Source organism: Salmo salar, chromosome ssa26 (genome assembly GCF_905237065.1).
Source record: "Salmo salar chromosome ssa26, Ssal_v3.1, whole genome shotgun sequence".
Lineage (NCBI taxonomy): Eukaryota > Metazoa > Chordata > Actinopteri > Salmoniformes > Salmonidae > Salmo > Salmo salar.
Genome location: NC_059467.1, coordinates 21,184,317 through 21,199,507, shown reverse-complemented (window position 1 = coordinate 21,199,507; position 15,191 = coordinate 21,184,317). Strand labels below are relative to the sequence as shown.

Genomic DNA, 15,191 nt, shown 5'->3' with positions numbered 1-15,191 from the left:
TTCGTGAAAAAAGCACTGTCGTTGCACCAATGTGTACCTAACCATAAACACCTTCCTTAAAATCAATACACAAGTATACATTTTTAAACCTGCATATTTAGTTAATATTGCCTGCTAACATGAATTTCTTTTAACTAGGGAAATTGTGTCACTTCTCTAGCATTCTGTGCAACAGAGTCAGGGTATATGTAGCAGTTTGGGCCGCCTGGCTCGTTGCGAACTGTGTGAAGACTATTTCTTCATAACAAACACAGCCAACTTCACCAAACGGGGATGATTTAACCTGTTGGGGATAGGGGGCAGTATTTACACGGCCGGATAAAAAACGTACCCGATTTAATCTGGTTACTACTCCTGCCCAGTAACTAGAATATGCATATAATTATTGGCTTTGGATAGAAAACACCCTAACGTTTCTAAAACTGTTTGAATGGTGTCTGTGAGTATAACAGAACTCATATGGCAGGCAAAACCCTGAGAAGATTCTATATGGGAAGTGGCCTGTCTGACAAGTTGTTGTTCTTCTTGGCTCTTTTTATTGAAGACTGAGGATCTTTGCTGTAACGTGACACTCTCCACGGCTCCCATAGGCTCTCAGAGCCCTTGAAAAAGCTGAATGATATCGAGGCAGCCTCTGGCTGAAACACATTATCGCTTTTGGCAAGTGGCCGATCAGAGGACAATAGGCTTAGGCGCGTGCCCGAGTCGACCCCATGCTTTATTTTCTTTCGTCTGTTTACCTAAATGCAGATTCCCGGTCGGAATATTATCGCTTTTTTATTAGAAAAATTGCATAAAAATGGATTTTAAACAGCGGTTGACATGCTTCGAAGTACGGTAATGGAATATTTAGAATTGTTTTGTCACGAAATGCGCCATGCTCGTCACCCTTCTTTACCCTTTCGGATAGTGTCTTGAACGCACGAACAAAACGCCGCTATTTGGATATAACAATGGATTATTTGGGACCAAACCAACATTTGTTATTGAAGTAGAAGTCCTGGGAGTGCATTCTGATGAAGAACACCAAAGGTAATAACATTTTTCTTATAGTAAATCTGACTTTGGTGAGTGCTAAACTTGCTGGGTGTCTAAATAGCTAGCCCTGTGATGCCGGGCTATCTACTGAGAATATTGCAAAATGTGCTTTCACCGAAAAGCTATTTTAAAATCGGACATATCGAGTGCATAGAGGAGTTCTGTATCTATAATTCTTAAAATAATTGTTATGCTTTTTGTGAACGTTTATCGTGAGTAATTTAGTAAATTCACCGGAAGTTTGCGGGGGGTATGCTAGTTCTGAACGTCACATGCTAATGTAAAAAGCTGGTTTTTGATATAAATATGAACTTGATTGAACAAAACATGCATGTATTGTATAACATAATGTCCTAGGTGTGTCATCTGATGAAGATCATCAAAGGTTAGTGCTGCATTTAGCTGTCTTCTGGGTTTTTGTGACATTATATGCTAGCTTGAAAAATGGGTGTCTGATTATTTCTGGCTGGGTACTCTGCTGACATAATCTAATGTTTTGCTTTCGTTGTAAAGCCTTTTTGAAATCGGACAGTGTGGTTAGATTAACGAGAGTCTTGTCTTTAAAATTGTGTAAAATAGTCATATGTTTGAGAAATTGAAGTAAGGTATTTGAATAACGCGCCACAGGATTCCACTGGCTGTTACGTAGGTGGGACAATTTCGTCCCGCCGGCCCTAGAGAAGTTAACAAAAGCGCATTTGCAAAAAAAGCACAATCGTTGCATGAATGTACCTAACCATAAACATCAATGCCTTTCTTAAAATCAATACACAGAAGTATATTTTTTTAAACCTGCATATTTAGTTAAAAGAAATTAATGTTAGCAGGCAATATTAAACTAGGGAAATTGTGTCACTTCTCTTGCGTTCATTGCATGCAGAGTCAGGGTATATGAAACAGTTTGGGCCGCCTGGCTCGTTGCGAACTAATTTGCCAGAATTTTACATAATTATGACATAACATTGAAGGTTGTGCAATGTAACAGCAATATTTAGACTCATGGATGCCTCATGGATGCCACTCGTAAGCATTCATTCAAACAGCACTTTACTGCGTTTGCCAGCAGCTCTTCGCAATGCTTCAAGCATTGCGCTGTTTATGACTTCAAGCCTATCAACTCCCGAGATTAGGCTGGAAATACTAAAGTACCTATTAGAACATCCAATAGTCAAAGGTATATGAAATACAAATGGCATAGAGAGAGAAATAGTCCTATAATAACTACAACCTAAAACTTCTTATCTGGGAATATTGAAGACTCATGTTAAAAGGAACCACCAGCTTCATATGTTCTGAGCAAGGAACTTAAACGTTAGCTTTTTTACATGGCACATATTGCACTTTTACTTTCTTCTCCAACACTTTGTTTTTGCATTATTTAAACCAAATTGAACATGTTTCATTATTTATTTGAGACTGAATTGATTTTATTGATGTATTATATTAAGATAAAATAAAAGTGTTCATTCAGTAATGTTGTAATTGTCATTATTACAAATATATACACACACAAATCGGACGATTAATCGGTATCGGCTTTTTTTGGTCCTCCAATAATTAGTATTGAAAAATCATTAAAAAAAATTTTAAAAAAAATCGGTCGACCTCTAAAATGAAAGCCATTAGGCCTATACAAACAGGTAGGCCTACTCAGTGTTGGTGTACTTGAATACAAACTAGGCCTATTCATGGAGTAAATTTTATTCTGACCATTGTCAGAATGAATCAAGTGATAACACAGCACATTTACACTCCCCTACGTACTTATTTGGACAGTGAAGCTAAAACTTTTAAATTTGGCTCTATAGTCCAGCATTTTGGATTTGAGATCAAATGTTTAATATGAGGCAACAGTACAAAATGTCACCTTTCATTTGAGGTTATCTTCATACATATCCGTTTTACCGTTTAGAAATTAAAACACTTTATGCATCTAGTCCCCACATTTGAAGGTGTCAAGTATTTCGACAAATTCACTTCTGTATTAAATTTGTGAAAAGTGTAATATTTGGTCCCATATTCCTAGCACGCAATGACTACATCACACTTGTGACTCTTCAAACTTGTTGGATGCATTTGTAATTTGTTTTGGTTGTGTTTCAGATTATGTTGTTCCCAATAGAAATTAAAAAGGTAAATAATGTATTGTGTCATTCTGGAGTCCCCCCCCCCTTAAAAGATTTAGATGCACTATTGTAAAGTGGTTGTTCCACTGGATATCGTAAGGTGAATGCACCAATTTGTAAGTCGCTCTGGATAAGAGCGTCTGCTAAATGACTTAAATGTAAATGTAAGAATAGAATATGTTTCCGAACACGTCAACATTAATGTGGATGCTACCATGATTATGGATAATTATGAATGAATCATGAATAATGATTAGTGAGAACATTAGATGCACAAACATCACACCCCCAAGACATACTTGGGGGGATATTATATTTAAGCCTTTGTAACTTTCTCACTCATCATTCATCCACATTAACCCTTTCCACTCGTTGAAAATGGCAGATTTTGTAATTGATAAGTGCCGAAATTGGAAACCAGTGGCTGTACAGTAACAATGCTACACGTGACATCAGAGCTCAGGTTTTCCAGTTCACAGGGCTGTATGGGTTTGGACTGACAGACATTATAAACTTGAGCACCGCACAGACAAGAGGATGCCCCTGTCCCTCCCGTTAATTGGGCTACTTTTGCACATTTGTTGTCTGAGTGAGGATAATGCTGTAAATCAGGAGGAGTTTAAGTGTTCTGAAAGTTGAACTGTTGAGAATTATAATGAATACCGCTTTTGATGTTATACAAGCAAACTACACACTCAACAGTTCAAATGTGCACTTCACATGTCCATATTTGAAAACTCATGTCATTTACATTATCAACATTTATGATCGCTATGTTTGATCCACAGTTACAAGGATGACATGTGTTATACCCTGGGTTGTCCTGGACACAATGAGCCGGTTTGTCGTATTGTAAAGAACATTTTCCGCAGAACACACACTTGAATGCACTCATGACTCCATTCTGTGCACCAAAATTACAACATCTGAAGTGCCTTTTGAAAGCCTAACACTAATATCATATTTTATAACTAAGCTAGCCATGTTGGCAACAGAATCAGCTTTCAAATGATGCCCCTCTGACCCAGATTGCGATTTATAAATGGAACGTTTTTGGATTGCGTATACAACAGTAATGTGTGATGGTTGGGACACAGGGCTGTGTTCCAAACAAAAAACTACAAGTGTGCTTGCTTCAGTTCCTCAATGGCAAAGCCATGAGAGCTCAAAAAAGGACCTTATAGTTGAGGGCTCTTTCCTTCAACTATATCATAAAACTGCATTGAAATTGCTTAGGAACTGTAGCACAGTTTGGAGAGGTGTGTGGCCACTTGGAAACACCAGTATGACCTCTCACTCCAACCAGTGTAATTGTTTTTTAATATCTTGCACCTATTCCAAAATGCCAATGAATATTCTTATTATGTTACTGAATGTATCCAGAGAAAAGTACAGTAAATATAAAACGCACATAAAATCAAAAGTGTAATGTTTGGATTCAGTCTTGTGTCAGGTGAACTGTTGTGTCCTCACCTTTGGCTTGATAATTTCCCCATAATCTCCAAAAGTGTTCTTTCAATTGCTAACATGGTCATGCATATGCTTTCATTGTTCTTCATTTAAATTTGGCCCTATCCATATAGGACAATTTCCACGAGTGTAAGGGGTTAATGTAGAAGTGTTCAGAAACATATTCTATTCTTATCTACAAAATGACAATACATTATTTACCATTAATTTCTTTTGGGCACAACATCTGAAACCCAACCAAAACAAACTGCAAATGCAGCCAACAAGTTTGTAGAGTCACAAGCTTGATGTAGTCATTGCGTGCTAGGAATATGTGACCAAATACTTAACTTCGGACTAGTTTAATACACATAAGTGAATTTGTCCAAATACTTATGAACCTCCAAAATGTGGGGACTAGATACATAAAGTTCTAACTGGTAAAACATATGTACAGGATTATAATAACTATCACTATGTCTGTGCCTTCAAGGTCATTTCCACTTTTAGTAAAGTGAGTCAGCAGTAGTTGTGGCAGTGTCAAAGCCACAGGCCTGGACATACTGAAGGAATATCGTAATGACTTACCAGACGATTCTCATCAAACACCTCCAGCAACAGCCGATGCTTCCTGGGATGAACCTGAAAGAGAAAAGATCGAATTCAATAAATGAGTCCAAAAACATCAACAAATTGAATCAACAACGACCGGTCATAAATCTCCCCAAAATGTTATAGTCGGAAGATCAAGTATCTGTCGACCCCCAGTATCTGTCAATCACAACAAATCCTTAACCTTCATTAGGTATAGAACTCGACCAGTTTACTATTGGTTTCTAAGTTCAAACTGAATTTTTCTTTAAAAATTGGGTGTACCTTCTAAACATCTCTTTCGTGGCCAACACAAAGCGTTGGTGTGTGGAAACATGACATTTGACCTCATGTTGCTCAGAGCTCACATACCATGAAAACAGTCAGGCTACACAGCATAGCAAGTTCTGTCACAAACACCCACAGAGAGGTAGTGGAAACTTCCCCTGAGCAATTTCCTAAGAGGTCTCACAACTAGGTGAAGATGACATTCAAAGCAAAGTGATTACAAAGTCAAAAGGAAATCCACATAGAAATAAGAACATCAACACCAGCGACATTGTCTATACCAGTGGTTCCCAAACGTTCTATAGTCCCGTACCCCTTCAAACATTCAACCTCCATCTGAGTACCCCCCTCTAGCACCAGGGACAGCGCAATGTCAAATGTTTTTTGCCATCATTGTAAGCCTGCCAAACACCCACACACACACACACACACGATACAGTTATTAAACATAAGAATGAGTGAGTTAGTGTCACAACCCGGCTCGTGGGAAGTGACAGAGCTCTTATAGGACCAGGGCACAAATTATAATCATTTTGCTCTTTATTTAACCATCTTAAATATAAAACCTTATTTGTTAATTAAAAATTGTGACTAACTCACCACAGGTTAACAAGAAGGGTGTGCTTGAAAGGATGCATTGGAGTCTCAGTCTTAAATCATTTTCCACACACAGCCTGTGCCTGTATTTAGTTTTCATGCTAGTTAGGGCCGAGAATCCACTCTCACATAGGTACGTGGTAGCAAAGGGCATCAGTGTCTTAACAGCACAATTTGTCAAGGCAGGATAGTCTGAGTGCAGCCCAATCCATAAATCTGGCAGAGGCTTTGGAATAAATTACATTTTCACAGAACCGCTTGTTGCAATTTCGATGAGGCTCTCTCGTTCAGATATCGGTAAGTGGACTGGAGGCAGGGCATGAAAGGGATAATGCAGACAGAGAAGAGCTCCAACTTCTTAATCAGAGCCTCAATTCTGTCCCGCACATTGAATATAGTTGCGGAGAGTCCCTGTAATCCTAGATTCAGATCATTCAGGCGAGAAAAAACATCACCCAGAAAGGCCAGTCGTGTGAGAAACGTCATCATGCAAGTGGTCAGACAAGTGAAAATTATAGTCAGTATAGAAAACTTTAAGCTCGTCTATCAATAAAAATAAAAAAAACGTGTCATTACTTTGCCCCTTGATAACCAGCGCACTTCTGTATGTTGTAAAAGCGCTACATGATCACTGCCCATATCATTGCATAGTGCAGAAAATACACGAGAGTTCAGAGGCCTTGCTTTAACAAAGTTAACCATTTTCACTGTAGTGTCCAAAACGTCTTTCAAGCTGTCAGGCATTCCCTTGGCAACAAGAGCCTCTCGGAGGATGCTGCAGTGTACCCAAGCGGTGTCGGGAGCAACTGCTTGCACTCCACTATGTCTCCCTGTCATGGCTTTTGCACCATCAGTACAGATACCAACACTTCTTGACCACCAAAGTTCATTTGATGTCACAAAGCTGTCCAGTACTTTAAAAATATCCTCTTCTGTTGTCCTGGTTTCCATAAGAGGATGTCTTCCTTAATTGACCCCCCATAAACGTAACGGACATATACCAGGAGCTGTGTCAGGCCACGTCTGTTGACTCATCCAGCTGTAATGCATATAATTCACTGGCTTGTATGCGAAGCAGTAATTGTTTCAAAACATCTCCTGCCATGTCACTGATGCGTCGTGAAACTGTTGTTTGATGAAGGAATTGTCTGTATAGTTTTTTTTACCTTTTCCCCCCAGCATTGTCCCAGCTATCCCCCAGTGGCAGCAGGAAGAATTAAATCCTCCACAATAGTATGGGGCTTGCCTGTCCTAGCCACTCGTTAGCTCAGCATATAAGACACTTCTAGCCCCTTCTTATTAAATGGTATCTGTTGCTTTTATACATGTCTTACTACTCGAAAGTCATCTTAATTTTCACTCCAAAAACTCCTGTGGCTTATTTTTCAAATTGGCATGTTTTGTTTCTAAATGTCTGCGCAAGAGTGAAAGTTTCACCGAGTTGTGAGATAGTACTTTTGCACATATAACAGGCACTACTCCCAATATAAGTGAACCCCAAATCAATGTAGTTCATCATATTTGCACTTCTTCGTCTGTGCTTTCCCGGGTAAGGGGGCAGTAGGTCTTCGGCTGCATCAGATTCACAACTGTCAGTGTCCATGCTAGCTGGGCTAACAACAAATGTAGAATTACTGATGCTAGCATTGGATGTGCTTGTGGAAGCAGAAGAACTTGTGTTGTCGACAGGTGCAGTACTGCTGGTTAGTAGCAGTACTATCAGTAGAGCTGTTATGTGTTTCTATGGACGCGGGCCTTACTTTTTTTTAACCATTTTCGAGAAACCAGAATGAGCAGCAGCTACGTTTGGCTACATATGGACCGTTAGTGTAATTCCCACGAGAGAGTAATGGTTAATGTGATTGGATGTTAATTATTTGACTAGGCTACCTGTATTTGACATTGTGTTGTTATTTCGTTGAACACTAGATGGTTTCATTTTGTTTTTGGCAGTGAAACGAGGCTACTCAGGCGAGAAAAAAAAACCTCATCCAAATGTATAGCCTCATTGGAAAATATAAATGGACTCTTCGGAAAAAATATTATTTGGCGTACCCCCGATGGCATTACGCATACCCCAGTTTGGGAATACCTGGTCTAGACAAAATGAAGGTACAATAGGACAAAGGGAAAAGCTCAGTGGACCAGACTGCATATGGAGCTTCTTTGCATTAATTATTTTTTAAATGGCAAAGGAGGACCAGAAAATGTATTTGTACTAGCGAAAACATCCCAAGCACTTCCTACTGTAAATAAGGTGAGTATTTGTGCACTGAGTCATGATCAGATTTCAGCAAGAACAAGCCCACCCATGATTTGAAGGGTCTGTAAAACAATGAGTCGTCTACGCAGATAAACTCAGGCTAGCTTCAATATTTTGATTTCTATTTGGAGGAAGCCCATTCCCCAATAGCACAGTCCTCAGCACCACAAATGGCTGGTGACCAATGTCAGCTGTGAAGCTAAAATCAAGCTCCACTCATAAGCAAAGATAGTCAGCCAGCCAGCCAGCCAGAACACAACAGTGCTAACACAAAACACAAAAAGGTCCTTGAAAACTAGTAGGTTTCGCACCAAACATGGCTATTATTTCAATCCATCGCTAACTGGGCTAATGAAAGCTAGCTGGATCCTCTATCTGCTGACACCCAGCTTTAATTACAAAACCCATCCCATTTGACACAGAATACACCTTTTTTTATTTTACATAAATATTACTCTGAAATATTTTCAAATATAGGTGTATTTCTTCTCAATGCTTAAAACAGAGTGATAATGATCTATAACTAAAATACGTCAGAAAACCACCTGACAGAGCTGGGAAGGGGCGCACCGCCCCCTGGTAATTTCATGACCACTGGGAAATGAAATGTGTTTCTGTTAAAATGGGCCCGCTTGCTAAGTAAAGCCATTATTGACACTGCCACATTGGTAAGGTGGGCCAAATGGGCCGCAACTCCTGTAGAATATATGGGAGAGTGCGTTCAGCAAATATAACTTGTTTACTTTATAATATATGATTAACTTCAAAAGAACAATCAAAAGATACAGATAAGAGATGGGCTAGGGAGTCAGGTGTTTTAAAATATATTTTGATATTGGTTTGAACGCACGTTATTTTATCAAAAAGGTTCTAAAGATTTCCAGGGCAGGTATAAATATAACAATATTCACAATAGGGACAAGTAAAACAAAGTACAGGGAGCTGTTAGTGTTACAACAGCTGTATCTGTCTAAGGAGAATCCACTGAGTACTGATTTACAGTACCAAGACACCATGATAGAGAAAAGCCCTGAATAGACTGTAGGAGATGGAGAAATCTCAACTGGCATGGTGATGTGATTTTTTTTTAAATGTCATATGACTGGGAGAGTGTTGAATCATTGTCCAGGGCAATGAGACATTGTGCAACACTGCCATCATTTCTAGATATGGCTAATACATTTAAGGCTTAAACATAGTGGATATTTTACTGAATGTGTGCAACTATATACAAACACACACAAAAGCTTCCTGCTCAATATCCTTGGCCAGAGGAATGAAAACATTTCAAATATCTCCCTCGGTCTACTGGCGAGACAGGCCAAGTCTCCTGCTATGTTGTACAACCAGATGCAGGTAGAAGTTACCCAGCTCTATGCTTTTTCTCCACATGCAGAAAATGTGGTTTTCTCCATCAAGACTACATTTTTGCAACCACAATAAGCTTAGGAAACCACCACCCTAACAAACTACGTTATTTCAACAAAAATACTTTGAAAAAGAGAATTCAACCTCCGCCAGTAAAAGTTCCAGCTTTTGAATTGTGCCCTTGAACTTCAGGTCTCAAGGTAAACGTACAATTCAAATTCATATCTGTGCTCCCATAGCTACTAAAGAAGGGTTGTGAATATTTATGTCTGCTCCTCCAATGTAAAGGATCAACCTAATGAAAAACAATCAGGACAGAAGGACCTTGGCATACGCAGCTTTCCACACAAAAACCTCAGAGCAAGGACTCACGCTAACACCAACTGACTCACTGAGGCCTCAGTTCAACATTTAATCAAGCTGTGTTTACATGCCCAAGATAGGAGCCAGGGGCAACAATACTCACAGGATGCTGGGTGGGTCTTACTGACCAATCACAATGCCCAACACAGTGGAGGACTTCCTGTTGGTGCTGATTATGTACAGACACCCATAAAAACATTGTAAAAAAAATAACGACACATCTGCAGACATGAACATAAAGTTTCGCGTTCTGACTTTTAACTTGCTGTTTGTGAAATGTTAACCTCCGAGTGAGAATCTGGAGCAGCTTCAAACACTAATAGGGAACATATACTGGGCCATTAGGGCTAGGAAATACAGCTCCAGTTAATTGTCCATACGACATGGAGGCATGCAGCAAAAAGAGATGAGATCAAGAGACAAATAAAGAAATAGAAAGGTTGAGTCTTAAATGTCCAAAGAGCCTTGGGTAAAACAGCAACTACACACACACAAACAATGCTCCTTTTAAAATACATTTTACTTACCCTGAAAAATAATTCCTCATTCCACTTCGGGTCCAATGTCTGGAAAAGACAATGTATTTAACTGTAAATAGGATACTTACAAAACAAATAAATAAATGCTCTGTACTTATTCTGCTGTCGCAGTTGCTCACCTTTTTAATTGTTTTAGTCTGAAGACTTGTTAGTTCTCCATTGACAGGGTCGTAAAGGGACACTCTTGTATATGGATCACTGTGGTAGAAAATGAAAATACAAAACTCAACTTGATGTCTCTGTCCCTTGGTGTGCACAAAGATCAAACGAGGGAACATCTCAGCATGTAACAGTTTTATCCCACAGGCCATATGGAGCACAAACCAATGATGTCATCAGAACTATAAATAGTTGCACTGAAAAAAAACCACTGATCTTTTACAATTTTTTAATTTACCTTTATTTAACTAGGCAAGTCAGTTAAGAGCAAATTCTTATTTTCAATGACGGCCTAGGAACAGTGCGTTAACTGCCTTGTTCAGGGGCAGAACGACAGATTTTTTACCTTGTCAGCTCAGGGATTCGATCTTGCAACCTTTCGGTTACAAGTCCAATGCTCTAACCACTAGGTTACCTGCCGCCCCAATACAATAGACATGTGTCGAAAAATAGTGTTCATTCGGCACTGCTGACTTGAGGGGAAATGATGGTGGGCTATTTAGGGGAAAAGAGCCTGGAGATTCTGAAGCATCTACTGTATACAAGGGCACAGAACTCCTGATTATAGCACCATCTTAAGGTTGCACAGGACAGTTACAGTACGGTCTACGGCGAGTGGACAATTTAAGGAACGCATGGAAGATGACGCAAGCCTACTTAATATGAATAAGAATATATCTTCAAAGCAGGACAACGCAAAGCTGTCTTTCAACCCACTGCTATGGTGCTGAACCTTCCATTCAACAATGCAAAACAGGACCACAGCAACTATTTTCTGTCAGTGGAACAGCACATTTTGAAGATGATTTTGCAAGTATGAGGTTTTTGCCCTCAAGTTTGATAAATAGTATTCAATAAGTATTAGGCAAATAAGTTTGTATTTCTAAATGCACAGGGCCTTCAACAACCATATAGTATAGTACACATGCACACCACTAGATCCACAATGTTGACTAAATTAAAAAAACTTTCCACACACATGGGCTCATTACCAAGTGTTTACAGTATAAACTGACAATCAGTTTGCTGTTTATAATGAAGTGGGTAGATGTGTAAAATGATTGGGGCAATAGACCTGCTTATGAACTCTAGATGTGTTTTGGGCAAAACAGCACACAGAACTGTAATAGATGATTTAGGAGTCCAATAAGTTAGGAAGGGTCCACAGTCCCCACTAAGGATCATGTAGAATCAGAATTGAGTATTTTATGGGCAAAAGCATGTTTCCTAAAAAGGGAGTATACCAAAGACAGGACACTGTAACAGGACACTAACATTTTGGTAACCAGAATTATACAAAGATACTGAAGCAAAGCTCGCCAACATGAGCCTGGTTACAATTCCAACCAAGTGGGTTAACCCTATGGGTGCGATGCATAGGGTTTTTTCTTTGACACCAATGACCTGGGTTTGCTTCCCTGTACCGCTGTTCGTTAGATTGGTGTCAGAATTGGGATTGCATCCGACTGTAAGGCCGGACGTGTGAGTGGTCAAAGCACGGGGATGTGATTTTGCGTTCGGAGGGGGCAGTGAAGCGATCCTCGCTAATATGAGGGTCACTTCTGTCACACCGTTCGCTATAATACCATAAGAAAATAATCTCCTGAATTTGTTTAAGTGATACTGATAGATTGGATTATCCATTTTAAGACATATTTTCCTCAAAATCAAGACTGACCTGGCTCCAAGGATATCTTTCTTGGCCAAACCAATTCCAGCTATGACTTTCACTCTCAGAATTCTAGCCTCATTCTGGAAGAAAAAAAAACACAATAAGGACATAAATCACATTATTAGCTACTTACAGTGCATTCGGAAAGTATTCAGACCCCTTGACTTTTTTCACATTGTTATGTTAGTCTTACTCTAAAATGAATTAAATAGTTTTTTCCCCCTCATCAATCTACACACAACACCCCATAATGTCAAAGCAAAAGCAGGTTTAGACATTTCTGCAAAGGTATTAAAAAAAACGGAAATATCACATTTACTTAGGTATTCAGACCCTTTACTCAGGACTATGTTGAAGCACCATTGACAGCGATTACAGACTTGAGTCTTCTTGGGTATGACGCTACATGCTTGGCACACCTGTATTTGGAGAGTTTCTCCCCTTCTTCTCTGCAGATCCTCTCAAGCTCTGTCCGGTTGGATGGGGAGTGTCGCTGCGCAGCTATTTTCAGGTCTCTCCAGAGATGTTCGATCGGGTTCAAGTCCGGGCCACTCAGAGAATTGTCCCGAAGCCACTCCTGTGATATCTTGGCTGTGTGCTTAGGGTCGTTGTCCTGTTGGAAGGTGAACCTTCACCCCAATCTGAGGTCCTGAGCAGGTTTTCATCAAGGATCTCACTGTATTTTGCGCCATTCATCTTTCCCTTGCACTCGACTAGTCTCCCAGTCCCTGCCGCAGAAAAACATCCCCACAGAATGCTTTCACCACCAAGCTTCACCATAGGGATGGTGCCAGGTTCTCCAGATGTGACGCTTGGCATTTAGGGCAAACAGTTCAATCTTGGTATCATCAGACCAGAGAATCTTGTTTCTCAAAGTCTGACTCCTTTAGGTGCCTTTTGGCAAATTCCAAGCGAGCCGTCATGTGCCTTTTACTGAGGAGTGGCTTCTGTCTGGCCACTCTACCATAAAGACCTGATTGGTGGAGTGCTGCAGAGACGGTTGTCCATCTGAAAGGTTCTCCCATCTCCACAGAGGAACTCTGGAGCTCTTTCAGAGAGACCATCGGGTTCTTGGTCACCTCCCTCAACAAGACCCTTCTCCCCCGATTACTCAGTTTGGCAGGGGGGCCAGCTCTAGGACAAGTCTTGATGGTTCCAAACTTCTTCCTTTTAAGAATGAGGGAGGCCATTGTGTTCTCGGGGAGACATTTTTTGGTACCCTTGCCCAGATCTATGCCTCGACACAATCCTGTCTCGGAACTCTACGGACAATTCCTTGGACCTCATGGCTTGGTTTTTGCTCTGACAAGCACTGTCAACTGTGGGACCTTATATAGACAGGTATATGCCTTTCCAAATCATGTCTAATCAATTGAATTTACCACAGGTGGACTCCAATGAAGTTGTAGAAAGATCAAGGATGATCAATGGAAACAGGATGCACCTGAGCTTGATTTCGAGCTCAAAGGGTTTTAATACATATGTAAATAAGGTTTCTGTTTTTTATTTTAATTCATTTGCAAAAATGTCTAAAATTGTTTTGGCTTTGTCATTATGGGGTACTGCGTGTAGATTGCTGAGGATTTATTTTTATTTAATCCATTTTAGAATATGGCTTAACATAACAAAATGTGGAAAAAGTCAAGGGGTCTGAATACTTCCCAAATGCAAAACTGTAAATATCAGGTTAATGATATTAGCTACATGAATGTCACTTACTGTAAATGACTCACAGGGAAATAAAGTGTGTTTTTCCACGTGGATACTATTTTGATCTCATACATTCAAGATCAATTTAGGCCACATTAATAACGACGTGATAACTCACATGACTCCTTTGGGCAATGCTCTGAGTTTATAGCCAAATGACATGGTTAGTTAATAATCCTTCAATTAATGTATTGTATTATCTAGTGGTTGTCAAAAAAAGTGTGTGTTAGCTAGCTAATTAATCAACAGTAGGCCTATTCAACGATGACAGCTACCAGATTGCTGATGACGTACTCAGTGATCATCAACTGTTACACATGCTAACTAGCTAGCTAGCTAACGTTGCTTTGATAAAATGGATATAGGTATGGTGGGACTTTACTGTCCAACTGAAAGCTTGGTTGACAATACCCAAAGAAATGTAATGACACTTTAGCTAAAACACTTGGATATAACGGCATTTGTCTGCCCAGGTAGCCAGTTAGTTAATTGGCTAGCTAGTTAGCTAACGTTAGCTAAATATTTACCTCATCAGTCTGAAGTCCGCGGACCTCGAGAAGTGCCGCCATACTCATATCCTCAGCGCCGTAGCCTATGTAGGTCGATTCAAGTAAAATGTACCGAATGATAACGCTGTAGGTGCTCTTCCACCAATTCACCTTTCACTAACTAATGAACTGTACCAGACACAATAGCTAGTTAAATGTTCAAGTGTGTCGTGCGTCGTTCTCCACCAACAGGATCCTGACTCTTCTCCCCCCTCTGCTACCACGCCTCACCCCCTACGTAGTAATTTCACGAGAACATGAAGTACAATGTATCAACAAGGTAGATACAAAGTAGCTATCAACATAAAATCCGGTAGTTGGTGCATATGGTTGTAACGAATAGTTGTCAATCTTCACTTCCATTGCAGACCAGGACAAATAATGTACCCATTTAAAATATTGTAATGTTGCATAATTTTACAAACCACTGACACTAGCCCAATAATGAACAAAAGGAGCCTAACCTTACTCCTTATAGTC

At 39.8% G+C, this 15,191-nt stretch overlaps 1 protein-coding gene across 2 annotated transcripts in view; it reads right to left on the bottom strand.

The window, feature by feature from the left end:
* LOC106587433 (E3 ubiquitin-protein ligase NEDD4-like) overlaps window positions 1-14,962 on the bottom strand; it is a 55,455-nt gene extending 40,493 nt beyond the window's left edge. For both annotated transcript variants that reach the window (XM_014175825.2, XM_045709106.1), the window contains exons 1-5: window positions 14,691-14,962; window positions 12,460-12,533; window positions 10,742-10,820; window positions 10,611-10,649; window positions 5,202-5,255 (exon numbers count right to left, since the gene is read on the bottom strand). In XM_014175825.2, coding sequence (XP_014031300.1) covers window positions 5,202-5,255; window positions 10,611-10,649; window positions 10,742-10,820; window positions 12,460-12,533; window positions 14,691-14,738 — 294 coding nt within the window. In that variant the 5' untranslated portion in view covers window positions 14,739-14,962. The remainder of the gene's footprint in view (window positions 1-5,201; window positions 5,256-10,610; window positions 10,650-10,741; window positions 10,821-12,459; window positions 12,534-14,690) is intronic.
* Window positions 14,963-15,191: the final 229 nt, after the last annotated feature.